Source organism: Podarcis cretensis (assembly GCF_951804945.1).
Source record: "Podarcis cretensis genome assembly, chromosome: 2".
Taxonomy (NCBI): domain Eukaryota; kingdom Metazoa; phylum Chordata; class Lepidosauria; order Squamata; family Lacertidae; genus Podarcis; species Podarcis cretensis.
In genome coordinates, this window is record NC_137171.1 from 16,992,865 (window position 1) to 17,020,038 (window position 27,174).

General features: G+C 44.2%; 1 protein-coding gene across 2 annotated transcripts in view; it reads right to left on the reverse strand.

Annotated features, from left to right (window-relative positions):
- Nucleotides 1-27,174, reverse strand: part of CA10 (carbonic anhydrase 10) — a 356,678-nt gene that overhangs the window by 197,066 nt on the left and 132,438 nt on the right. For both annotated transcript variants that reach the window (XM_079965645.1, XM_079965646.1), the window contains exon 4: nucleotides 14,700-14,842. In XM_079965645.1, coding sequence (XP_079821771.1) covers nucleotides 14,700-14,842 — 143 coding nt within the window. The remainder of the gene's footprint in view (nucleotides 1-14,699; nucleotides 14,843-27,174) is intronic.

A 27,174-nucleotide genomic window follows, 5' to 3' on the forward strand; every position in this document is an offset into this window, starting at 1 on the left:
TTCATGGAAGGCAATCTTACTAGGCTATGAGTGATCACCAGAGGAGGAGGAGGAGGAGGAGGAGGAGGAGGAGGAGGAGGAGGAGGAGGAGGTTCAGATCTTGGTATCTTTCAATGATGGTTGGCCACAATGCTGAATGCTATTGACATATTATTTGCATGCACAAGCATTTCTCTCTTAAGATCATCACCTACCTCCCCACCTTCTCTTTGAAGAACATAAAAGAGCCTGCTGGATCAGGCCAGGGGCCCATTTAGTCCACCATCCTGTTCTCAAAGTGGGAATCTCTCAGGTAGGACCATAGCCCAAGAGCGGTCTCCCTTCCAGTGGTACCCAGCAACTTGCTTTTCAAAAGCATTGCTGCCTCCAACCTGCCCCACCACTGGCAGTTCACACTGCTTCTGCGCTGGGAGGGTAGAAAGAGAAGCATGGAAGCCCAGTGATCTGGCAGTGAGCTTCAGCTCCAGCAGGAAAAGGAAGAGGGTGGGATAAGGAAGGAGAGGAAGGGGACAAAAGGAGAGGGCCCAGGCTGGCATTTCCCTAGTTTAGCACCACATGCAAAGTCAGCCACAATACACAAACATATAAACAGATTCCTTCTTTCTATAGCACCTACATGTGATGCCAAATATTCTCTGACAAGTGGCAGGAAGGACATCAATTATACCTCATGAAGCTAAGTGGCTCTTTTTGTCTAATGAAGGACCCATGTACTGTAAACATTTTCACCATTATCAAGCCCTTGAGCGTAATTGAAAAAGAATCAGACAGAACAAGCAACTGATTTTTGCTGATGCCAAAAAGACAAAGGCATGGACTTCTAATGAGATCCCCCCCACCTGCCACATCCCCCTGGGGCAGGACAGAATTGCAATGGGCGAGATTTGCAGAAGAATGGGCTGTTTCATTTCTCTCATTTAAATAATGTGATAGTATACCTCCATGCAACCTTTTTTTATTGTGTTTTTCTATTGCATCTTTAGCATGCCTTAGATCAATGCCGCTAACGTCAATGCAGTTAACAAGTAAAATCAAATATAAGAGTCCACCTAAATGAATAATAAAATGTATTAAAAATTAAAAGATCATTGCCAGTCCCATAAGAGCCAGTGCACTGCAATGGATATATGGCTGTGTTTAGAACAGAGAGAAGTGGTTTCAAAACAATGAAGGTCATTTGGTCACCTTGGGCCAGTCACTATCTCCCAGACGAATCTACCTTTGACAATGCTCTAGGATGCTATGTTGAACTCTGTCCCTCAGCTAGTCACAGGCGCCATGAAAAAAATCCCAAACAAGGTAATGTGAAATTCAGTGAGAAAACTATCTCAACACCACAAAATGGTACACTGAGAGATAAGAGCTTCAAGTAGTAAACCGTTGGTTAACCAGACATCTGACTAGTAACTCTTAAGACAAACGACAGAATTGACCCAGGGGCTTTACAACAGGTATTGATTTTCCGACAATGTTATCTGTGATCCTGGATAAAGTTTCGTCTTAGCTTCTGGACAGACCGCTTTACTTTTGTCATCTTAGGAGTCGGAAACCATTATGCCTACAGATTTTGCAGTGTGAAATATTGTTTGTTTCTCTCCCCACCCCCCTCTGCCCCGGTATGTAAACTGATATTAAAGACTAGTCTATTTGTCATTCTGACAGCTCCTGGCTGCTAGAAGAGATTTCGTTATGAAATTTCTGGTCTCCTCCGAGGCTGTTAAACTTCAGAAGTCTTTATCCTTGATTTGTATTTCAGGCATTTTTCAATATTCTCCACCACATGGAACTGGCTCCTACTCACCCAACTGCTCTATTCCTATTCCGTATTTATAGCTCAAATATGCACAGGGAAGGCAAAGAACGTGGCATACCACAGGAACACATGAAGAGAAAGAATTAGAACTGGGAAAGGTTCAAAAATGAGCAGAACAACAAGTATTAGACATCACCCCAGAATTGGCCCTACTAAACATCTTCCAAGACAACAATGCCCATTTACACCACAAAGAACTCATAACCCACCTACTTTCAGCAGCCAGAAACACCATAACCAGACACTGGAGAGACCTGTCAGGAGTAAGCATGGACCAATGGTACCAAATAGTATGGGAAACAGACCTGCTAGAAAAAATAACCAATAAACTGAAACTGACACGGGGACAAACAGAAGAAGATGCCTTTACCCCGGTATGGCTCTCCTTTATCACATACACAACCCAACAAGACAAAGACAATAATCCACCAACAGCATACAAATTAATATGGCTAACCTGATCCAAAACACCCACCCACCCCACTCACACAGGAAAACAAAGATCACCACAGCCAATCACAAACAAACAACCACACCCTAGGCCAACCCCAACCTCTCTCACCACCAAAGGAACACAAGTGAACAGCACAAGCAACACTGACACCAAACCCTACAACACCAAACCCTACATACATTAAGCATAACAGAAACATCGCCACCCACCCCCACCCCCACCCATCTTCCCTCCCTCCACCCGCTTTTTTTCCCCTTCTCCCCCTAATGTCTCAACAAATGAAAAGGATTTGTAAAAATGTTACATCGAAAAAATATGAGAGACATTACAGTTACTTCTGTAAAACAAAAAATCTTTAATTAAAAAAAAAGAAGCAAAAAAAAAAAAAAACCCAAACAGAACATCTGTGGTTGCATGCTGCAGTCCCACAAGAGGACGACTTTCTGACCATCTCTGGACATTCTGGTTGTTGTTGTTGTTGTTGTTGTTGTTATCTGTGAAGGCTTCTCTGTTAGGGCAAATGGGGCACTATCCCACCAACCTCATCCAGCCCCCACCTTCCTGCCTTCTTACAATCAGCCTGTTCCTCTTCCTTAAATCCCAGTGTTGCCCCTTGTAGAGCTCAGCAAGAAGCAGTAAGATGGGTAATGGGTGGGTGGAATAGAATGAGTTGGCCCTGCCTTACATTGGCTTGGGTTTCACATACTGGTGGTCTACTTAACCTTCTGCCCAGCCGGTTGTTAAGTGCCAATTTTGTTGCAGAAAGAAATATTGCCATGGTAACTTGAGATATGGATGAAGGCCTCCTGACTGACTGGAAGCAAGCTTTGAGGGTCTTGCTTCAAATCAGAGACCATCAAGTTAAAACTGCAATGACAGATTGTTGTTCAAGACCCTGGTTAATAAGCCAACATTAAGCCATAGAGACTTTTTGGCCAACTGAATTCTTTATGGACAAAGATATGTAGGGAAGATTGTTATAACGAAGCCACGTGATAGGCAGGAGGACTGACACGTTTCTTTTTAACCCTATCTTTATCAGAAGCTTCTTTTTCCCAAAAGTAACAGAGGAGCTGGAAAGTCTCCCACACAAAAATTCAGCACTGTGTATAGTATTAAGTATTAATTAGACACTGGAAGGAATCAAATGTTAATTTCACAGAACCACAGCTTTCCAGCGGAATAGAACATATTAAATTGGATACTATTCCACAGCTTCCCAAAAGCACACACACATCTTGGCGTCCCTTCCAAAGTTTATGTTCTGTGACAGCTTTGGCTTCGTTTCATGTAGCGTTGCTGGCAGAACATGATGCTTTTACATATCCAACACCACACAATACAGACATCAATATGCACTATGGGTAAGCAGTCGCGGTGTTAACATTCAGCTAGGTTATCTTGTGGGTACACATAAGATGTAGCTATGCGCAAGCTATGTCAAATCTTGGATTGCTAGCTCACTCGACACAGGGCTATGTCTGAAGATGATTTGCAAGCTTCAGCTAATGTAGAATCCCACAGCTCAACTCTAGCTCATTTGCCCTGGTTTCCTGTGAGCTTCAGTAATCATATTATTGTCATTATTATGAGGAGAGGTTGAAGGAGCTAGGTATGTTGAGCTTGGAAAAGGGGAGATTGAAAGGAAGTATGACAACCGTCTTCAAAAATCTCAAGGGCTGTCACATGGGAGCAAGCTTGTTTTCTCCTGCTCTGGAGGACCAGAACCAATGGCTTCAAATTTCAAGAAAGGACATTCTGATTAAACATCAGGGAGGACTTTCTGACAGTAAGAGCTGTTCAACAGTGCAATGGTTTCCCTCAGGAGGTTGTGGACTCTCCATCAGAGGTTTTAAGCAGAGGTTGGATGGCTGTCTATCATGGGTGCTTTAGTTGAGATTCCTGCATTTCAAGGGGGAGACCTAGATGACTCCATCATTTTATGACTCTATGTCTGTCCTAGAGTCTGTGCTGATGTGCTCTCCTGAAGCTATGTTTTGATATAACCTGGTGAAGTAACCAAGATGAATTAAACTGATTTAAAAAGAAAACTCGATTTAGAATTATTGAAACTCGATTTAGAATTATTAGAAAGATTTAGATTATTGGAATGGCATAATGAAGATGAAAAGGTAAAATAGGTAATGATACACTGGGCTAAAGACGTTGGTTATAATATACGGTTAGAAGAATGGGAGAAGTTATGGAAGGAAGGTATCAATTTTACTGCATGCAGTCTGCTTAAAGAAAATGTCATGAAAATGATGTATAGGCGGTATTTAACACCATTTAAACTGGCCAAAATGTATAGAACAAAAAAATGACTGTTGGAAAAGGAGGGTACTTTTTGCCACATGTGGTGGACATGTAAAGAGGTAAAAGCTTTCTGGGAGATGATATATAACGAGTTAAAGAAAATGTTTAAAACACTTTTGTTAAAAAACCCAGAAGCTTTTCTTACTGGATATACTGTAGTGGGGAAAGAGATACTGAGACAAGATAAAAAATTGTTTTTATATGCAACGTCTACAGCAAGAATGTTATTAGCTTAGAAATGGAAACAGCATGAAGTACCAACAAAAGAAGACTGGCAGATGAAAATGATGGACTTTGCAGAACTGGCGAAACTGACGGGGAGAATCCAGAACCAGCATGATCAAGTACTGTCTTCCAAAAAGACTGGAACAAATTTATATTATATTTGAAAGACAACTGTAAGCAATTAACACCATTAGCAGGGTTATCTGAAGATTTGTAAGATGAATTAGTTACCTATTCTGTTTGAGTAATTTAATATTTTAAGTAATGATACAACAAGAATAGGAAAGGAAGTGAAATGCAAAAATGGAAAATTTAATTTTGTAAACCATTAGGCGGGAAGGAGGGAAGTCATTTAGGTTTGGTTGAGCCAAGAGATTTAATAGGAGGATACGATGTTAGATATCGTGATTATATGTAAAATTAATAAAAATCATTTAAAAAGAAGATTTAGACTGCACAATGAAAGAGATCTGTCTATTGTTTATATCTGTCCTCATTGCAAACCATTACAAACAAGAGGGATTTTACAAAATCTACAGTATTGCTGTTTGTTAAACAAAGTGACAAAGAAAACAAAGCAGCAAAGCAGACAGTGGTACACATACAGGGATGAATAAATGATAGGCACTCATGCACTTGACAAACCACTGGCAAATTTCAGATTGCAAAGGATGCCATCTAGATTACGCACCCATCCCACTGGAAGAAAAAGGGGCTTGAGTGCTTTTCTGTACGCTCCTCCCATTGATCTCAATAGAATTTAAGCAGGCGTGACTTTCTCTGGATTATGTCAAAGATGGGAGGAAGCCTTATTAGGGAACATCTGTTCTCTCCCTGCAGTTATTCACATCTTGTTAGGCTTACCAAGAAGCTACCATGGTTTGGCAGGAAAATCCTCTAACATCACAGTGCTATGCAGGACCTGCTCAGAATGTTTACTCCAAAGTTAGACCCATTGCACTAAGTGATTCTTATGCCCAAATAGGATTGCAGCTCAAGATTATTTCAGCGTCAATTGAAAGTCACTTGAGTGATAAGCAATCATTATTGCACGAACCACTTTGGTGTTCCCCAAAGACTAGATTAGGAGTATAAGACTTAAGTTTTTAAAAGTACTGTATTTTTCCGTGTATAAGACTATATTCCCACCCCCCCCCCGCAATTTTTTTTTTTTTTAAAGTTTAAAATTGTGGGTTGTCTTCTACATAGAATGTTGCCATTATTTATTTCTTAATTTTGGGCTCAAAAAAGAGGGGCCATCTTATACATGGGGGCGTCTTATACACAGAAAAATGTGGTAATTATTAAAACATGTTCACTTCCTGTGTCTGTAGATGGAATATTTGGAGAAAGAGGAGTCACAGTACTGTGTAGAATTGTACTGACCTGTTGGGTGCAGAGTTATAGTTATTAGTGATGTTCTAGTTCAGGGTTTCCCAAACTTGGATCTCCAGCTGTTTTTGCACTACAACTCCCATCATCCCTAGTTAGCAGGACCAATGGTCAAGGATGACAAGAATTGTAGTCCAAAACCAGCTATAGATCAAACTTTGGTTTGGGAAACGCTGTTTTAGCTGAAGGTACAGAAGAAGAAGAAGAAGAAGAAGAAGAAGAAGAAGAAGAAGAAGGGGAGGAGGAGGAGGAGTTTGGATTTGATATCCCACTTTATCACTACCAAAAAGAGTCTCAAAGCGGCTAACAATCTCCTTTCCCTTCCTCCCCCACAACAAACACTCTGTGAGGTGAGTGGGGCTGAGAGACTTCAAAGAAGTGTGACTAGCCCAAGGTCACCCAGCAGCTGCATGTGGAGGAGCAGGGAATCGAACCCGATTCACCAGATTACGAGACTACCGCTGTTAACCACTACACCGCACTGGCTCTCAACCAGCTTTCCCCAAGCTCTAACCAACTGACCTGGTACCTTCCAGATGTTTTGGATTACAACTCCCATCATTCCTAGCTGGGGTTGATGGGAACTGTAGTCCAAAACATCTGGAAGGCATCAGGTTGGGGAAGACCAACTTAAAAATAATAATTTAAACAAAACTTTATTTTCCAATAGACATGCTATTAGCAAAAGGTTGATTGCCTAGAGCCCCTATGAATAATAGTTAAGTTGCAGCATGAATTTATTATTTGCATCTTTATTTGTTAAACTTTCAGACGTTTGTATCAAACTTAATAACTTTCCAAACACTATACATCAAAGCTTCAGATTATTAAGCCCTCTGAAAATCAATCACAAATCAGTTTTCAGATGACACTGATGTCTTATTGCTATTCATTCCTCCTGGACCATTTCTAGCAGTTCATTTTATATTCCCGCAGTGTTGAAATATGGCTCGTGCCAGTATCTGTCCTTTTAGTAATCACCAAAGCATAGCTTGGCAGTTGTCATAAATTACACTCTCGAAGAAAAAAAAAATGCCAGTAATACTCTGAATTGATTGAACAGCATGGAATCAAAACTAGCTGTCAGAGAATCCATTTGACCGATCTCTCCCTCTATCCTTATCCCTTCTTTTAAGTCAGAAGACTTCTAGTATTGAAATTATTTTGTGCCAACATATGCTGGATGAACCAATTATTTATAAAAGCATTATTTTAAATGACTCTGCAATTGCAATTTTTCGAATGTGCTCTTTCAAAAGAAAGCTATAAAGGATACAATTGAATAATTTTCATTTACCCACACAGCATTACGGAGTTTAAATAATAGCCTGTGGCCAGTGCAAACTGATTTATTCAGCCTCAAAACATCCACATCAGGTGGAATGGCTCTTTGTGATGGCAGAAAAAGAAGACACCATTTCAATCAAACTGCAGGTGCCGTCCAAACATACGTGAAGCCAAAGGCTGGGTTATTCATTATGCTAAGAAAGGCTCACAGCAATGGCTGGGAGCTTAGGCCCATTTGGCTCCTTGGGTCTCATTAAAATAGTCTCTACTCAAGACTGTTCTCTTGTCCCATGAGTGGGAAGCAGTGGTCATTTTCCCAGCTGGAGGGGGAAATAATGGTATGGTTAGTAGAATGGGCAGCAGAACTAGTAAAGACTGTTCTGTAGAGCAGAAGGTTTCGGAAACAGGGCAGACTGTGGCAAGAAGAGTGAGAATAAAAGCAACATGCAGGTGCAGCCAAGCCCACTCTCATATAAGGATACTAGCGAATGAGACAGCAATCCTTGAGGGAGAGAAACATGGGGTCTAAAGGTGAAGATGGGGACCTAAAGCCCTAGTGGGTGACGTTGGCATGGGCATCCTAGAATAAGCTCAGACTCCTCTGCTGTAAACTCAGGTCCATGAAATGCCCAAGTACCACGACAGACAGGCTGATGTATAAATAATTCCCTGAGCAGGGATGAGGAAATGTGACTGGACTGCACCATCATTGCTTATTGGCTCTGATAACTGGGGCTATTAAGAGAAAGTACTCCTTGTATTAAGTACTCCTTATAATAGGGATGCGGGTGGCGCTGTGGGTTAAACCACAGAGCCTAGGACTTGCTGATCAGAAGGTCAGCGGTTCGAATCCCCGCAACGGGGTGAGCTCCCATTGCTTGGTCCCTGCTCCAGCCAACCTAGCAGTTCGAAAGCATGTCAAAATGCAAATAGATAAATAGGTATCGTTCTGGCGGGAAGGTAAATGGTGTTTCCGTGCACTGCTCTGGTTTGCCAAAAGCGGCTTAGTCATGCTGGCCACATGACCCGGAAGCTGTACGCCGGCTCCCTTGGCCAGTAAAGCGAGATGAGTGCCGCAACCCCAGAGTCGGCCATGACTGGACCTGATGGTAAGGGGTCCCTTTACCTTTACCCTTTTCTCCTTACAATGAGGGACGTGGGTGCCACTGTGGGTTAAACCACAGAGGCTAGGACTTGCCGATCAGAAGGTCGGCGGTTCGAATCCCCGCAATGGGGTAAGCTCCCGTTGCTCAGTCCCTGCTCCTGCCAACCTAGCAGTTCGAAAGCACCTCAAAGTACAAGTAGGTAAATAGGTACCACTCCAGTGGGAAGGTAAACGTCGTTTCCGTGCACTGCTCTGGTTCACCAGAAGCGGCTTAGTCATGCTGGCCACAGCCATGACTGGACCTAATGGTCAGGGGGCCCTTTACCTTTACCTTTTACCTTATAATGAAATGGGGAAAAAATGTTTAAAATAACTTTTGTAAAAGAACCAGAAGCCTTTTCTATTAGGAATTATAGGTATTGACATTCCAAAGGAACAGAAAATACTTTTTATGTATGTGACAACAGCAGCAAGGATGCTACTAGCCCAGAGATGGAAAGAAGAAAGAGTCCTGACCAGAGAAGAATGGCAAACTAAGCTGTTAAACTACACTGAAACAGCAAAAGTGACTGGGAAATCCAAAACATTAAATGCATTAATTGACTTTTATTCCCATTGCCACATTGTGCTATCCCTTCCACTGGAAGTGTATTGGTGCAGTTCCAACTCCAGGAAAACTTATAGGTTAAATATTATGTGATATAAGGCATTTTGAAAAAGTGGATAATGCTAAATTACCCAGAAATATTACTTCGAGAATCAGTTAGGAACATTGATCCATCTAGTTCGATATTATCTGTGCTGACTAGCCAAGGCTCTCCAGGGTTTCAGGAAGTCTTTCTCAGTTATACCTGGAGTTGTCGGGGTCTGAATTGGAGATATTTTGCATGCAATGTGCTCAGACCAATGATCTGACTTGCTATACAGCATGTTTCTAAGCCTAATGCACAATTAAAGCATATAATAAACACACCTAATGCTATAGTAAAGTAGAGACACCACCTTGCCAACAAAGGTCCGTATAGTAAAAGCTATGGTTTTCCCAGTAGTGATGTATGGAAGTGAGAGCTGGACCATAAAGAAGACTGATCGCTGAAGAATTGATGCCTTTGAATTATGGTGCTGGAGGAGACTCCTGCGAATCCCATGGATTGCAAGAAGATCAAACCATTCAATTCTGAAGAAAATCAGCCCTGAGTGCTCACTGGAAGGACAGATCGTGAAGCTGAGGCTCCAATACTTTGGCCACCTCATGAGAAGAGAAGACTCCCTGAAAAAGACCCTGATGTTGGGAAAGATGGAGGGCACAAGGAGAAGGGGACGACAGAGGACGAGATGGTTGGATAGTGTTCTGGAAGCTACCAGCATGAGTTTGACCAAACTGCGGGAGGCAGTGGAAGACAGAAGTATCTGCCGTGCTCTGGTCCAGGGGGTTACGAAGACTCAGACACAACTAAACAACTAAACAACAACAAACAACAATGCTATAGGTACTGTCCCTGAGCAAGGGCCCAGCAATATGAGCAATAGGATTCAAATTGCAAAGGGCATATCTAGTAATCCAGGTGTAGGCTTTGTGTCTTCTATAGGACACCAGGCTGACAACTTTTCCTTAATGCAATTTTCACTCCCGATGAGCAAATTGGCAGCAATTTTAGTGTTTTTAAAAGAAAGTGCTATCTCAGGCACTTAAGTCATTTTGGGCATAAGGAGCTGTGGTGTTTGTTGTCTGATTGACATGGGCCTGTACTCGCCTCTTAATAAATTCTTTTGTTTTGCTCCAGTGGTGCTTGTGTGTTGTGAGCATCAAGGGAAAAATGCAAAAAGCAGGATTATTTTTCTTTTGCTTGTTTGTGAAGAACAAGAGGATGCACTGCGTAAATTAATGAGAGCCTGAATTTTCGATTAGAAGGGAGAGTTTATCTGCAAATGGGCTTCTTGTTGATTTCTTTTTAAATACATATAATCAAAAGACAAAGGCAGCCTTATTATGAGAAAATTGCAGCATGTGGGGTTTCTTCCGATACTTGCATTCCTTCTGGGGCAATTCATCTGCATGTAAACTCATTAAGTATCTCAAGCTGATATTTCAGGTCTTGGAATCCAATTAGGTGTTCTAGTGACACACTGTCTCGAGGAGCTGGAGAGGCTCTTTGTAATAAAAAGGAAGTTATAGAGTAAATAATGGAGGAATGATTCCATGACATCATCTGAAATGCTTGCAGGTTGATGGCACAAGGGGGAAAATCCCAAACGCTGCACCTGTTTTCTCATTCCCCACTCCCCATTGTTGTGTATTAAAGCATTTCACCAGCTCAGAGACTGGGGACCTTGCCCATGGACATCATGGTGCCTGTGGGCACTGGGTGGTAACTCCTACTATAAGTTAGATCAGTGGTTTTCAATTAGTGCACCACGGCAGCCTGTGGCACCTTGAATGACAATCAGGTAAGCTTCAGGCAGCACCAGCTGCCTGCCTGCCTTCCTTCCTTCCTTCCTTCCTTCCTTCCTTCCTTCCTTCCTTCCTTCCCTTCTCTCTTGCCCTCTTGCATCTCTGCCTATTGGAGGCTCGCAAGCCTATTTGTTGCAGCGGCCCTGGCTACAAGCTCCCCAGGTGAATGGTGCCTCTGCGGTTGGCCAGGGGCATAAGAGCCAACTCCTAGGTGCCAAGGGGTTTTTGCCCCCCCCCCCAATAATGTATTTGAGGGGGCGCCCCCAAGTTGATGGGCATTGCCATTCCAATGGTGTGTGTGCACCTCATCACGCGATCAATTATGTGGGTGGGACTCACCTGCTCCCCCTATTTTATTCAGGTAGGCACCCCTGGTCAAGGGGCTCTGATTGCCAGGATATAAGGTGGCCTCAGAGAAAGCAAGCAAGCAAGCAAGCGGCTGAGGGAGCCCAGCCCTTGCTGTTGGGAACAGGCAGACAAGTGGGAGGCCGGGCAGTGAGCTGTCTTGTGCTCACTGCATACAAGGCCTGCCTGAGAGCTGAGCGCCTGACACCAAAGGGGAGTCTCTCTGCCATGCAGGCCCAGCAGTGCCCTCTGCTGCTGCCTCCTGAGGCGAGTAAGCTGACGGCCTCATGTTCAGCCCCCTTTGTCTGTTTCTGTTGGGCCACTAAGACCAGAGGCATCATCTTCCTAGGCCCCCGTGGGACAGCATGAGGAGGCAACTCTCTTTGGGGCAGAGGGTGGCGGCTCAGAGACTAGCAGATGCTGCAGCGTCCACCTCGATGAGAGGGGAGAAGAGGCTGGGGGAACCCTCCACAAGGGAGGTTATCCAAAAAGGGGTGAGGAGATGCTGGCTTGGGCAGGCAAGGAGAGACATAACTGGGCTCCTGAGACACTGTAGCCATTCAGACCTTTCCCATTGGTTGGGTGCGTGTTGCTCCCGGGAGGGAGGAAGGAGTCAATAGACACTGAGGGTTGGTTCAGAGAAAGAGTTTATTTCTGCTTTCCGGATAGCAGAAAGGCACTGTGTGATCAGTCACAGCAAGCACACTTAAAGAGCAGTTACATACAGCTTATATCCCCTTCAGGTCCCCTTTCCCCCTCCCCAGGAATCCAGCCTCATGAGTTTGTACACATAAGTTTACATCCTTGAGCATGAACAGAAATTCCTGTTTCTGTACTCTTATCTTGGGGTAAAAAGTTCACCCAACTATAGGAGTACTCCTGGCGCCATCCCTGGGCGCGGGGGCTGACAGGCCTGTCTTGCAAGGTCTGTGCGTCAGCGTGGTCAGGATAGTTACAACTGATAAGATAAGACCCAGATCCGCCATCCCGTCTCCACTTGGAACTGACAAGGCCATCCATTAAGCCTTCATGGACTGATAAAGGAGAAGGCTTTGTTTATACAGCTGGGTTTGTGTTATACAGCTCAAGCTAATGGATTTTAGCCAATGGATCCTTGAAAAAAGAATTTGGGAATTTGGGGGCCTGGTTCAGGTGACTGCACAGTCAGGTTTGGGTAACCTGTTCCTTCAACACAAAGCACATTTCCCATAGGGGAGCTGCAGAAACAATGAAGTTGGTCAAGAGAGCCATGGACTCAAAAATGTTGAAAACCTCCAGGCTATAGCTTTTGCTAAGACACTGCATTAAGCCTCTCTTGATGTTAAACAGAAAAGCCATTTCTTCTAATCAGCAAGTTGTAAATGGGCACATGATCCATTCACCTGGAGGTATGAAATGGGGTAGTTGATGATGCAGAATAAAGCAGAGGTGTGTCCTACCCATAGAGTTCGGACAACGCTTAAAGAGGCACATCAGCTTGGCCATTGACTTTCCTACAATATGCGAAAGACATGCTCGACTTGCTTCTAAGAGTGCAAGAAGTGACCTTCCAAGCGACCTTAGCTACCTCATCTTAAGCACGCAGCAGCAGCAAAGTGAAAACCCCTTCCACAACATGAGGAATTCAAGTCTCTTTTGGGTGCCCCATTATAGGATGCAACAAAGCCAATGCTTAAAAACTGATCCACGCAGAGACATTCATTGGTCTGGGTCTAACCACTCAATGACTTGCCACCAAACGGAATACATGAAGTGCTTTAATTGAAACGCATTGGGGCAAAAGGTGTTGTCAGGTGATGTGAGAGTGACTCACGGTGCTGTTTGTTGGATCTGTGGTGATCGTTGCACACGTAGAAGTTATTACCGGTACTTGATGATACAGCAATGATGTGTTGAACACACATGTAAAAGCTTCCCTTAAGTCAGTGATGGCCAAACTTGGCCCTCCAGCTGTTTTGGGACTACAATTCCCACCATCCCTGACCACTGGTCCTGTTAGCTAGGAATGGTGGGAGTTGTAGTCCCAAAACAGCTGGAGGGCCAAGTTTGGCCATCACTGCCTTAAGTTGTTCTTAAATGGGATCAACTGAATTTTCGAAGCAGAAATGGGGAACTTCCCTCAGTCCTCCCAAACATACTGGTCTGTTTTTGCTTTTTTATGGCTATCCATAGGCACAATGAGATACTAGCTAATCAGTGATCATATAATGAACAAAAGCAGGCCACACCACTATAAAGGCAGTCAGACTGGCTGCACACTTGTGGGGGAGAGGGAATGTTGCCTGTTGCCAAGTGAATGCAGGGGTTCCTACCCCTCTGAGAGTAAGCAATGAAACCAACATAGTATGATTCAGAGAGGGAGAGGATGCACCCCCAAGGTAACTGAACACATACCAACTATCATTCTGCAATTGCTGCAAAGCCCACCCTTTTAGCTTAGCAAATGAAAAGAGAGAGCATCCCCTGGTGGCCTAGGCAATACGGGAAGTGCTTCCTCTCACGCCACACACACACACACACACACACACACACACACACACACACATACAATGTCTATTGCACTTTGCTCTTCTTTGCTGTCCCTGTGTGCAACCATCACTGGTAGTGGAGCTCCTTTGGCCACAAAGAGGCAACAAACTCCGCGAGGGGACTTCACTTCAGAGCTATCCCCAATTCATTAAAGATTTTAGAGCGTGGAGAAAAATGCAAGGGACAGAATTCTCTGCTAGTAGCCTACACTGTTAAAACTTTATGAAGCATACCAACAAGACCAGGCACCTCTGAGTACAACATTAATAAGACTAAAATTAGAACTCATCTTATGCAGAAGTCTCCAAATATTAAGAACCATTTCCCTGTATTAAGAATAGTACACAAGGCACATTAAAGCACGTAATCAGAAAGATATATGCAGCACAACATAAGTGTGCGTGGTTTTGAAAATGGGAAGGATAAAATATACAGTAGCTACAAGAGTGTTATTCCAGGCTTGCCATTGCTCTGCTGCTTCCTTCTGGGAAAACCCAATATTAACCGCTGAATCAGCGCAAATGTCAACCGGGTTTTCTCTGGAATGACGTTTGCTCCAATTTATCACTAAAGAGCAGGATTTCTTGGGGAAAGCAGTGGGGCAAAGGCAAACTGCTTGGTCCCATGCTTTCTAGGTATGGGACAAGCGCAGGTCTGGCTGAGCCCCGAGTTTGAGATCCCATCTGATGCTGAAAGCATTGTCATACATATGGAAAGATGCCAATGTGAAAGAGCTGTTGCAATTTTTTTTCAAGCGAGAAAGCCATGGCTAGAATCTTACCTTTCTGCCCCCTGTGTTTATGCGAAGAGGGGTGAGGAAGGGGTCGAATATCATATGGCTGGTTTCTATGTTGACCGGTGATTGCCTTTTCCCAACAGAACAAAGATTCCAGGCGGAATTCACCAGGCCCCAAAATGAAGGAACTGTAACGAAAGAAAAGGGAAGGAAGTTTAAAGAAATGGTTCTGGGAACAGGGCAGAGGAAGTCAATGCAAGAATTACTGATATTGTGCATCCCATACGAACAATCACTGTGAAAAGTTAAAATAAGGAAGGATCAAAAATTAATACAGTGGTACCTCGGGTTACAGATGCTTCAGGTTACAGACGCTTCAGGTTTCAGACTCTGCTAACCCAGAAATAGTACCTCAGGTTAAAAACTTTGCTTCAGGATGAGAACAGAAATTGTGTGGGGGTGGCGCAGCGGCAGTGGGAGGCACCATTACCTAAAGTGGTGCTTCAGGTTAAGAACAGTTTCAGGTTAAGAACGGACCTCCAGAACGAATTAAGTTCTTAACCCGAGGTACCACTGTAGAATCTTTTAAAGAAGCCAAGAGGTGCAATCTGAACCTCCAATCCTCCACACTAGAGGGTGCTTGGATGGGATGGGCCTCTGCCACTGAGGAAGCTCCACTGTCAGCGGAAAAGTCCGGCCTGTGAGGAGCCCACCAATGTACCCAAGCAAATGGTGGGCAGGCAGAAGTTATCACTGGTGCCATCATCACAGAGGGTAGCTTGAACTAGATGTTTCAGGGGAAGGGATAGGGGTTCTTCAGCACAGAATCTGCTAGAGCGGCAATGGCTACAATGCTCCATCAAATCCCTCTGCCGCCAGCCAAGGGTTTGGCTGGCTCCCAATACTCAAGATCCTTCATTGTTTTCTCGAGTGGTGGTTGTTTCTCTCGCTTTCCTTTCCCAGGGTGCCTGTAACTACTACAGACACTGTGGTTATTTGCACTTTAGAAAGCAGGGAACTGCAGAGACCTCTTAGATAATCCCATGCGATTTTGCAGAATGTATCCCCCCCACCCTAAAGAAAAAGGAACCAGTCCTTTTTGAAGGCAGCTCTGTTTAGGGAAGTTTTTAATGTTTGATCTTTTATTGTGTTTTTAATATCCTATTGGAACCTGCCCAGAGTGGCTGGGGAGACCCGGCCTGATGGGCAGGGTATAAATATTATTATTATTATTATTATTATTATTATTATTATTATTCCGGTGCAGACAGTACAGAAGGCACACCCTGAAATAAAAAAAGAAAATACTTAATGCTGTTCTGTTAGCTACTAAGTAACAGGTTGCCTTGTACACTTTGCACACCAGCCAGTGAAACAGCCATTACATGAAGCCTGGATAGCTTAGCTGGTTAGAGTGCGGTGCTAATAACACCAAGGTCGCAGGTTCGATCCCCATTTGGGACAAGCTGCATATTCCTGCATTGCAAGGGGTTGCACTACATGATCCTAAGGGTGCCTTCCAACCCTACAGTTCTATGATTCTGTGTTCAGAAAGAGGTCTCCTAATGACTGTGGCTGTAGCAATCAGCCCTGACAGGTAACATGCGCACGTATTCATGTATTCATCATTGTCAATGTTGCCATGATGTCACTGAGGGGGCTGGAAGGGTGCTGGTCGCTATTATTTATTTCATAGATTTCTCTCTTTTCCAACTATAGTCCTCATAGGGCAGGCTTCCTCAGCCTCGGCCCTCCCAATGTGTTGAGACTACAACTCCCAGCATCCCTGACCACTGGTCCTGCTAGCTAGGGATCATGGGAGTTGTAGGCCAAAAATATCTGGAGGGCCGAGGCTGAGGAAGCCTGTCATAGGGGCTCACATTGATAAGCATTCAGTGATACACCTTTAAAAACACAAAAATGGGGGAAAGCTGGGGCAGGGAGATCAGTAGGACTTGTGTAAGAACTTGCAGTTGATGCTTATTTCTACTGGACAATTGGTCTTACAAAGGTCCTGGTGGAAGAAGAGACTGTCTGGCTGAAATATTCATTTATTAGATTTGACAGCTGCCCTGACAGTCACCCTGAAGCTCTGTATAAGGTGGTTCCTGGTTTACCGGACCTATTATGCCCAGTCTCTTCAATAACCTCTTGAGGCTGCCATGCTGATTATTTGTATCTTCTCCTCACCTGTCATCTACGTGATCAGTGCCTGTGGTTGTAGAAGGGGCCTGAAGCTAACATTTCAGCTACAGAAGGCTACTTTCGAGCAAGAGCTTTGGCATAGTAGGCACAAACAACTTAGGACACGTTATGTCAAGCTAACCTTTGACATAGTCAAACGATAAATCCAACAGGGGGATTTTCAAAGGACAAGGGGCGGGAGGAAGGGTATTCTGCTGAGCCTTCAGTTTGCTGTGTACATCTCCCCCACAGATAAATTCATCTGCTCCGTTCTTCCACTTGCACTCATAATGCCTGAAAATTTAATTTCCAGCTTCACTTCCTTTCCCTTGTGTTGCTGCGCTGAGCCTTCTGTCTCTCTCTCTTCCCTCCTGATGACAGAAGCAGCAGGTGAGCAGAGGGATTGTCGCAGTGTTTGCTGAAGCAGCAGAGATCCAACAAAGGTGGCTGTGTCACTAGCGCTGAACATCAGTCTGTGGCTTAAAGGATATTATTGATCTCATGGAAAAAGCTGGAGGTGTTAAAAATGGCCGCGCAGATTTGCCACTCCCATGTCCTCAGACATGCTTCAAAGTGTTCATAAACTAATCTGAAAACATGTCTGATTATCATAGCTCAGGTCCAGTCCCCATCATCTTCAGTTAAAACGATTTCAAGCTGGCTTCTTAGATTTATGGGTTACCATAGTTTTCTAATTATGTGTTGGAAGCTGCCCTAATTTTACAAATGGAGGCAGAATATGCATTTTTAGACAAAGAGATGGCTTGCTCTACCAGGTGCTTTATTTATATTCACACAGTTAAACTTTTGCAATCCTAAGCAGGTAAGCAAAACTGGAGGTTGAATGGTGGCTGGGGATAGAGAAATCTGTCAGTTTCTATTTTTTTCCAAGCTCAAGTTGAGTTCTCCACATTTCCACATCAGTTTGCAACTTTTTTTTTTAAAAAAAGTCTGCATTAAAAAAATGCATTTTAGTGTGAAGTTCTCCTAATATAGGCATTTTTGCATAGCAATTTCCACTGATATAATGCATTCTCAGTAACATGCACATTTCCCCCCTCACACTTTAGGCAGCATATGCATTTTTGGTACGCTTGGTTGGAAAACGGCCCTGCAATATTTGGGGAGTTTGGCAGGTGTGGTGGCAGCGCCAATCTGAGTTTTGCCCCTCCCACACTACCCATTACTGGTTAGATTCTCTCCCCCCCCCTTCCTCCCTGAGCAGGAAGTAGAGTGGGCAAGAAACTGGAAGATTGCTTATTTAGTTTATCGTGCTAATGTTCAACACAGGAAATGGTAGCCCAGCAAATAATGTGACTGGATGGCAGTTCATACATTATTACAATGATACCTTGGTTCTCAAATGCCATGGTACTCAAACAACTTGGAACCCAAACACTGCAAACCCGGAAGTAAGTGTTCTGGTTTGCGAACCTTTTTCAGAAGCCGAACGTGCTCCGTTTTGTTTTTTTTTTAATAATATTTATTGAACATTTTCAAATATAACAGAAAAATGAAAAAAAAGAAAAAAGAAAGAAAAAGAAAGAAGTTTTATATCCTTATTTTCATTAACATCCTTCCAGGACTTCCCCTCCCCACCCCCTCTTGTATTCCAATTCCTTCAAATAAATTCAACAAGTTCTTACCCCAAATTTTAAACTTATTACAATTAACCGAATGTTAAAAATGTTTTTCCCTCCCCTAAAAATCGACCTCGCTCCCTTCCACGAGTTCCCCTTTTAAATATGCAGAACAAATTAAATTAAAAGAAAATAGAAAAAAGAATAAAGTATAATTTAACACCCTTTGGATTCCAAATTTCCCTCCCCCCTTTTCCGATTGCGTTCCCCAATGTCCATCAATGCCTGTTGTCGTCCTGGAGATCCCACATCTAGGCCGAGATCCTTGCCAAGTCCACTTTGCCCTCTTTTTAATAGTCTTTGCCGTCTTTTAGATCATCTTTAGTTTCGAACATCCAATCTTGGAAAGACATTATCTCAAAAAGGACCATTTCTTCCATCCAGATCTCTATATTTAAGAGTAGAAACTCCAATTTTGTTTCTTTAGACCTTTCAAATCTGGATGTCCCAAATGTTCCCACTTCCAGCTTTATCCAATTCTTGTTGTTCATATTATTCTTATTATTCTCTCTCCTCACTTTTCTCCAATTTCTTTTCCTGCTCTCCTGCAAAAATGTTCCAATTCCAAAAGCTTCTAAATCCCCTACAGAGGCTTGGTTATTCAGGAACAAAACTTTACGTCAAGTCCCTTCCATTCTTCAATAGATAAGTCTATTGTCTCCTTTAGTGTAGAGACCTCTGTAGACAAAATAGTGTTCCATTTCTGCAGTTTCCCAGGAGATAAAAAGTCCAATTCAAATTCCATACCAGCAATGCTTGTAATGTCCCACAGCCCCTCTAGAGGGATTATAATAACTCAGTTTCCTTCCAGATCACACCCAACAGTCAAAATAGCTTGTTATTCCTTGTTTTAAACAATTTATATCTAATTTGTAACAAATGTAACCGGCAAAGTCCTCGTAACAAAGTTCTCTTTTTTTTTTATTCTTCAGCTTTGACAGCTCCTTTGACAGCTGTCAAAGCCTCTGTTTCTCCTCTCCCGGCACTCTCACGGTCCGCTCCCGGTTCCCGGGGGGTGGGGGTGGGGGGGGTTGCATTTTAGCTCAGGTTCTACTTTTCTCCTCCAGCCCAGTTATAATTTTCCATCGTGAAATTAATAACTTTATCAAACTTAGGTAGCACTCGATCTTAGTTGTTAAATCCTTTGCTTTAACTCCTCTACAACAGGGGGGAGGCTGACTTCCTTTTTGCACCTTCCCCGCTCGCTCCGAATTTAAAATTTAAAATCTTTTCCCTTTTTAAGTCCAGTTTCCAATTACTCACGGGTTGTTCTTTTAATCCGAATTTTCAATAGAAGAAGTCAGCGCTCTCCGCCAAATGGCATGCGGCTTCGCTCGGCAGGGGAAGCGGAGGACTCATAGCACCACACCCCCCCGGCACCCACTCCGCAGCCTTTAAAAAGGCTCCTTCGTGAGTCGGGGGGCGCAAACGGTGCCCGCCGAGTCACCATGCCCATGGGCTTCAGCGCCCATGGTTTTTGAGGGTCCCCGCGACGCCGACGCGGTAGAACCCAGCCCCTGCCGAGCAGGCTCCCTCCGGAGCTCGGAGGGAGTCTGCCATTCGGCGATGGCGCCAACCTGGTAGTCCCCGAACGTGCTCCGTTTTGAGTGGTACGCTTAGGATTTGAGTGCCACACTTCCGTTTTGAGTGTTATGCTGAGGTCTGTTTTTGCTATTTATGTTATGTTTTTGTTTTTTGCGGCTCTTTTTGTTTTGTTTTTGTGACTGTGTGGAACCCAGTTCAGCTACTGCTTGCTTGATGGTGTGACTGCAGTACATTGTTTATTGCTTTCATTTTATGGCTCAATGGTCTTGTCAGATAGTAAAATTCATGTTAGATTGCAGTTCTGGGGGTTGTTTTTAAAAGTCTGAAACGGATCAATCCATTTTGTATTACTTTCTATGGGAAAGCGTGCCTTGGTTTTGGAATGCTTTGGTTTTGGAACGGACTTCCAGAACGGATTAAGTTTGAGAACCAAGGTGCCACTGTAAAGGTAAAAGGTAAAGGACCACTGGATGGTTAAGTCCAGTGAAAGGTGATTATGGGCTGCAATGCTCATCTCGCTTTCAGGCCAAGGGAGCTGGCGTTTGTCCACAGACAGTTTTCGGGCCACGTGGTCAGCATGACTGAACCGCTTCTGGCACAACAGAACACCATGATGTAAGACAGAGCACACGGAAACACTGTTTATCTCCCTGTCGCATTGGTACCTATTTATCTACTTGTACTGGCGTGCTTTCGAACTGCTAGGTTGGCAGGAGCTGGGACAGAACAACGGGATCTCACCCCAGTGCTGGGATTCGAACCGCCAACCTTCTGATTGGCAAGCCCAAGAGGCTCAGTGGTTTAGACCACAGCGCCACATATAAAGACAAATTTTCTTCCACGTGAATGTGAATCTTCCACACAAAATATCAGCTGCATGCCATCAGGCTAGATATTACTTATTCTACATGGCTTCAATCCCAGGCCCACTCAATGCTTCTCATGCACTAACAAGCATATTCAGTCTAGACAGAGGCCCTCTGTACACTATGAGTGGTTGGGATGCATTATGGATGCTTAGTATGATCTAGGCAGTCCGATTAAATGCAATGTGACTCACGTTAGGTGCAATGAACTTCTTTCATCAGCTCCAATGGGCTGTGAAGTTCTTGTTTACTCATAAATAACTCTTACTGATTTTGTTGGGTTTTCCTCCCAAGTAGCTGTTCAGAGGCTTGCAGCTGAGGCCACAACTAGCCTTCAGCTGCATTTCAGTCAGCAAATTCCACCCAACGCTTTCAACATGCAGGTGACAGAGACAGGACCTTTCCCACTATATAGCACTAATGCAAAACACATTAGCGTCAATAGCTGGCAAATGGGATGTGTAACATCAAAGAGGTGAGTGAAGCATTCACATTTGAAAGGCCTTCACTGTTTCCATCTCTCTACAAACACCGGAGAAATGCGTATGGTAGTAAGATTAAAGAACAGGAAATTTGACATTTTGTACAGTCCACTCGCCAACAGAAGATATTCAGTTCTGATCACTATTAATACAAGAAAGAGGTGAAGGAGGAAAAGAAAACCTTTCAAGGATACTCGGATTGGCACAGAATAACCAAACCACACACCTCAGCTCATTACAAACTTGCACCAATCATGTGGTGGTTGCTTCTTCACTGGGCATTCAAACTGTAATCCTCCAGACCTCCTGGATAAAATTCAGAATGGGTCTTGATAACATCAGAGGGAGTATGGCAAAGATCAAGTCATCTCCAACCCTGCACTCAGCAGAGGACAGTACAGTGTAGAAAGTTCACTCATGCCCTAAAGAGCCAGGCCTCACAGAAACTGTTGTGCAAGTCTCATTATGCCTTAGTATCTTCGGTGCATCATGAACTTTGAGCAGCGTATATGGCCTCCAAACAACAGACACTCACCACTCTCCTACTCCTGCCCCCATCAGCTGGAGGTAGTGGGAATGGCTGGGAGCATCCTTTTTCCATGTCTAAGGTCTCAGGTGCTACAGTTGCTAAGGCAAATTGTATGGTGCATCCAATGGACCTGGACATTATAGCCGCTATATTCTCTATGTTCTTGAAGAAGCTGCTAGAATCTCTGTGTATATGTGTGCACATTCTCAAACGTATATATGTATGTAGGTATATATATATATGTGTGTGTGTGTGTGTGTGTGCGCGCGTGCACACGCAGTGGTTTTTTCCTAAAAAATGTTTAGGGCTACTTTCATTTTGACTCAAGAAAATCACCATTTTATACTTCAAATTGGGAAAAATAAATACAGTAAATGGACAAAAATACAAAGATTCACAAAATGTTTAGGGGTATGCATACCCCTATGTACCCCCAGAAAAAAGCACTGTATATATGTATATATGTGTGTGTATGAGAATGTGCACTCTCTCTCTCTCTCTTACTGATAAACACCATTTTATTAGATGACAACTACTGAAAAATTGCGAGTTTAGCCACCTCAAGTAATCCATTTGCTCTTTGTCAATTTATAAAGGCAAATTATTGCTTTAAGACTTTATATTTCCCCCCTCTCTCTCTGCTCTTAAATACAATGAGGGGGTGTTTTGTTTGAAGTGCCGTCTTCTGCAGTTATTCCTATGTTTTTAAAACATATTTATTTTCTTTCTATATTTCCCTCCTGTTCCAAATGGCAAGCAGAGTTCCACATTTACAAAACAAACTTTTACCAGAACCCATTTTGTTGTCCTTCCTCATTATTGCATTCTGAGGAATTAATGATTTCTTAGAGAGATCGGAACAGCATTTATCCAATTTGGATTTAGCACAGACACACACACACACACACACACACACACACACACTTACCAATAACAGACAGGAGTGGGGGCATTACAAGCTAATTAAACAATGAGTGCCGTTAATGAAAAAAATTGTTCACAGTGCATAACAACGCAAAAGAAAAGAAGAAATCTTTAGTTAAACCAAGAAGGTTTATCCTTTTTTCCTCTAAGAAATTAAAAGCTGAAATCTTATACACATACGAGCTTGGGTGTGACTGAATGCAGTGGGGCTTACTTCTGAGTAGGAAGGCATAGGATTGTGCTATAATAGTATTTTAAGAATATTTTAAGCCTATTCATCATTTTACTTACAAGGGCATAGTACAAGAAGCATTTAACTACTCTGTAGAGAATAGTATGCATATAACTTTCAGATATGTATTTGAATCTTAAAAGAAATAATAATAAAAAATAGGCAGGGATGTCAGCAGTGTTTCCTGGAACCATATGCAAATTGTATCCTTTTTGTGGGTGGGGTGGAGGGCTCAGCAATAAATCGGGTACCACACGCAAGTAATAAAACTGCCTGGCAGACAGAATGTCAACTGGTGAAGCTTTCCCATATCTGTATTTCCATAGTAGGAAAGGCTTGGCCTATTGACTTCTCCTGCACATTCCCTCCCTGGCAGGCCTGATGCCAGGCAGTGCCATCATTGGGCACATTCTGGGGTCCACAACTCTGCAGAGGGGGAGGCACACTGGTGATTCAAAGAGCCTCCTGGTCCTGCTATCTTCTTGGAAAGGCAAAGGTAAAGGGACCCCTGACCGTTACGTCCAGTTGCGGATGACTCTGGGGTTGTGGCGCTCATCAAGCTTTACTGGCCGAGGGAGCCGGCGTACAGCTTCCAGGTCATGTGGTCAGCATGACTAAGCCGCTTCTGGTGAAACAGAGCAGTGCACAGAAACACCGTTTACCTTCCCGCTGGAGTGGTACCTATTTATCTACTTGCATTTGACGTGCTTTCGAACTGCTAGGTTGGCAGGAGCAGGGACTGAGCAACAGGAGCTCACCCCATCGCGGGCATTCCAACTGCTGACTTTCTGATCGGCAAGCCCTAGGCTCAGTGGTTTAGATCACAGCGCCACCTGCGTCCCTAGTTGCTGCTTATTCATGGCCCCTCTCCAAGTGTGCAAACATGACTATGGCAAGAGATCGTTGTGTTGACTGATCTCAGAGGAAGAGAAGGAGTACATGTGCAGAGATGAGTCCATTTATGCAAGGAAGAGCTTCCTGAGACAATTATGACTCAGAGCCCCCTCAAAATGTAGAGTTGGCACCGCTTCCCATCCCTGTCATTCATCTTCCCCTCTGGCTTGCTGCCTGGCATATCTGGGCCCTGATCGGTTGCCCACAGTTGCTGGCTAGAGCAGAACTGGCACAGGAACAGCCGTGCAGCCGGAAGGAAATCTGAATGCTACAGGGAGACGACAAAACCTGCTGGCTGCTGCTGATGGCTGGCGAGCCTTCTTTTAAAACGTTCAAAAACAAAATGAGGGGGGCAGGCAACCTGACCCCGACCACCTCACCTGCAAGTAAGGTAAGCCCAACCTCACCACCTTGAAACCCTCGAGAAATTTCTACTGGCCTATCTTCAGCATGTTTTCTTTTAACGAAAAGAAACGATTGGTAAAATTGAGCATCCAGTGAAATTTTGGCCCAGTATATTGTCTCCCTGCTTATCTAACTTATATGCAGAATTCATCATGAGAAAGGCTGGGCTGGATGAATCCCTAGCTGGAATTAAGATTGCCGGAAGAAATATCAACAACCTCAGATATGCAGATGACACAACCTTGATGGCAGAAAGTGAGGAGGAATTAAAGAACCTTTAAATGAGGGTGAAAGAGGAGAGTGCAAAATATGGTCTGAAGCTCAATATCAAAAAACCGAAGATCATGACCACTGGTCCCATCACCTCCTGGCAAATAGAAGGGGAAGAAATGGAGGCAGTGAGAAATTTTACTTTTTGGGCTCCATGATCACTGCAGATGGTGACAGCAGCCACAAAATTAAAAGATGCCTGCTTCTTGGGAGAAAAGCAATGACAAACCTAGACAGCATCTTAAAAAGTAGAGACATCACCTTGCCAACAAAGGTCCGTATAGTAAAAGCCATGGTTTTCCCAGTAGTGATGTATGGAAGTGAGAGCTGGACCATAAAGAAGGCTGATCGCCAAAGAATTGATGCTTTTGAATTATGGTGCTGGAGGAGACTATTGAGAGTCCCATGAACTGCAAGAAGATCAAACCTCTCCATTCTGAAGGAAATCAGCCCTGAGTGCTCACTGGAAGGACAGATTGTGAAGCTGAGGCTCCAGTACTTTGGCAATCTCATGAGAAGAGAAGACTCCCTGGAGAAGACCCTGATGTTGGGAAAGATGGAGGGCACAAGGAGAAGGGGGTGACAGAGGACGAGATGGTTGGATAGTGTTTTCGAGGTTACCAGCATGAGTCTGACCAAGCTGCGGGGGGCAGTGGAGGACAGGAGTGCCTGGCGTTCTCTGGTCCATGGGGTCACGAAGAGTCGGACACGACTCTTCACTGGAAGGACAGATCCTGAAGCTGAGGCTCCAATACTTTGGCCACCTCATGAGAAGAGAAGACTCCCTGGAAAAGACCCTGATGTTGGGAAAGATGGAGGGCACAAGGAGAAGGGGATGACAGAGGATGAGATGGTTGGACAGTGTTCTCGAAGCTACAAACATGAGTCTGACCAAACTGCGGGAGGCAGTGGAAGACAGGAGTGCGTGGCGTGCTAAACGACTAAACAACAACAACATTGCTTCAGAATAGCCCACAGAAAGATACATGGACAAATGCATCCAATCTCTTGTTTAAAGAGATGGTTTAATATATTTGTTTGCTTATTATTAGCTACCACAATAGACTGCTGGTATGATATTGAGGGGGGTGGGATCGGGGTGCCCTCTCGTTCTCAGGATTGTGGGTGCCTACCACCACAACGCAGATGTGCAACGTCACACCCACACACCTGCACATAGTGTGTTGATATCACATGCACTAGGTGCAGGTGTGTATGTGATGGCTTGGGACTCGGGCTCAGACTCCGAACCAGAGGTGTCTCAGTCTGTACCGGATCCTTTGCCTCAGGCATCATCTGAACCAAGTCTGGGGCCTGATCCTGAAGAGTCCCAGTCTGCCCAGGTTCCCCTGCAACAAACACCAGCTGGGCCGAGTCAGGGGCCTGAGCCTGCCCTGGCTCCAGATGTGGGGATTACCTCGTTGCCTTCAGCTGGGCCATCACTCACAGCTGCTCCACTACCGGTTGGGTCAGGGGAGGCTGAGGCGGCCCCTGGGTCTAGTAACCCACCGACTTCTCCCGAGCTGCAGAGACTAAGGTCTGAGAGAAGGAGATACCTGAGTACTCGCAGGAGGAGTGCTTGCCTTCGGGCGAAACAGGGAGGTGAGTCGCTGGGGGATCAGGACCGGCCGCTACCCCGACAAAGACAAAAGGCTGTCGGACCCCGCCCCAGGTTGCTGGAGTAACATTGCTGTATGCTAGATCCTGCCTGAGATCCTGTACCTGTCCTTGCCTGGTTTCCTGCCTCGTGTTCTGCCTTGACCCTGTTGGACTGACTCCTAGCGGAACCTTCAGATTCTGGACTGGTCCTGGACCGTGTTTCATGGGTTACCCCCAGGCCCAGCACAGTGTGCTTGTGATGTCACATGTCTGTGTTGTGGTGGCCGGCGGTGGAGACTCCTCTTCCTCCTATCTAGAGCCAGAGAGGCACCCTTTTCTGTGGGGATGGTCTCGCACCAGGAGGCAGAGAGACTGCCTCCGCATCCAAGCCACAATCCTGGAAAAGAATGGCTCGCTGGCTGGCTATGGAGGATGAAGCTTTTTTCATTGACTTTGTGGGTGCCTGGCTCCCACAATTTTATTTTTGATGGTGCCCAAGCACCTACGGCCTCCTGGAGTTGGCTCCTATGGGGGGGGAGGGGGATATAAATAATATTGATAAGGAATATAGAACTAAAAGGGACTGGGCTAATAGAAATCCTCCTCCTCCTCCTTTTAAAAGAATCCTTTATGAAGAGTTTCACCATGAGTAAACAAACCTCTCTATCTCACTTCAAAATCTCTCTGGTGGTCAGATGAGATCTGCAATACATTCTCCTTCATTCCACATGATGTTATTATGGTATTTATCCTTTTTTTTTTTTTTTTTAAGAAGAAGAAGACAGTTTTTCGCCGTGTCTACTGATAATAGCAGAAGAAGCAATATTGCAGTATGGCAGATGTAGATTTAAGTACTTAGAGGGGAGGGGGACTTCTTAAATATGAGAGCTGCTCAACAATGGAATTGCCAGGGGAAGCTGCTGAATATTTTCTTGGAGATTTTGAAGAAA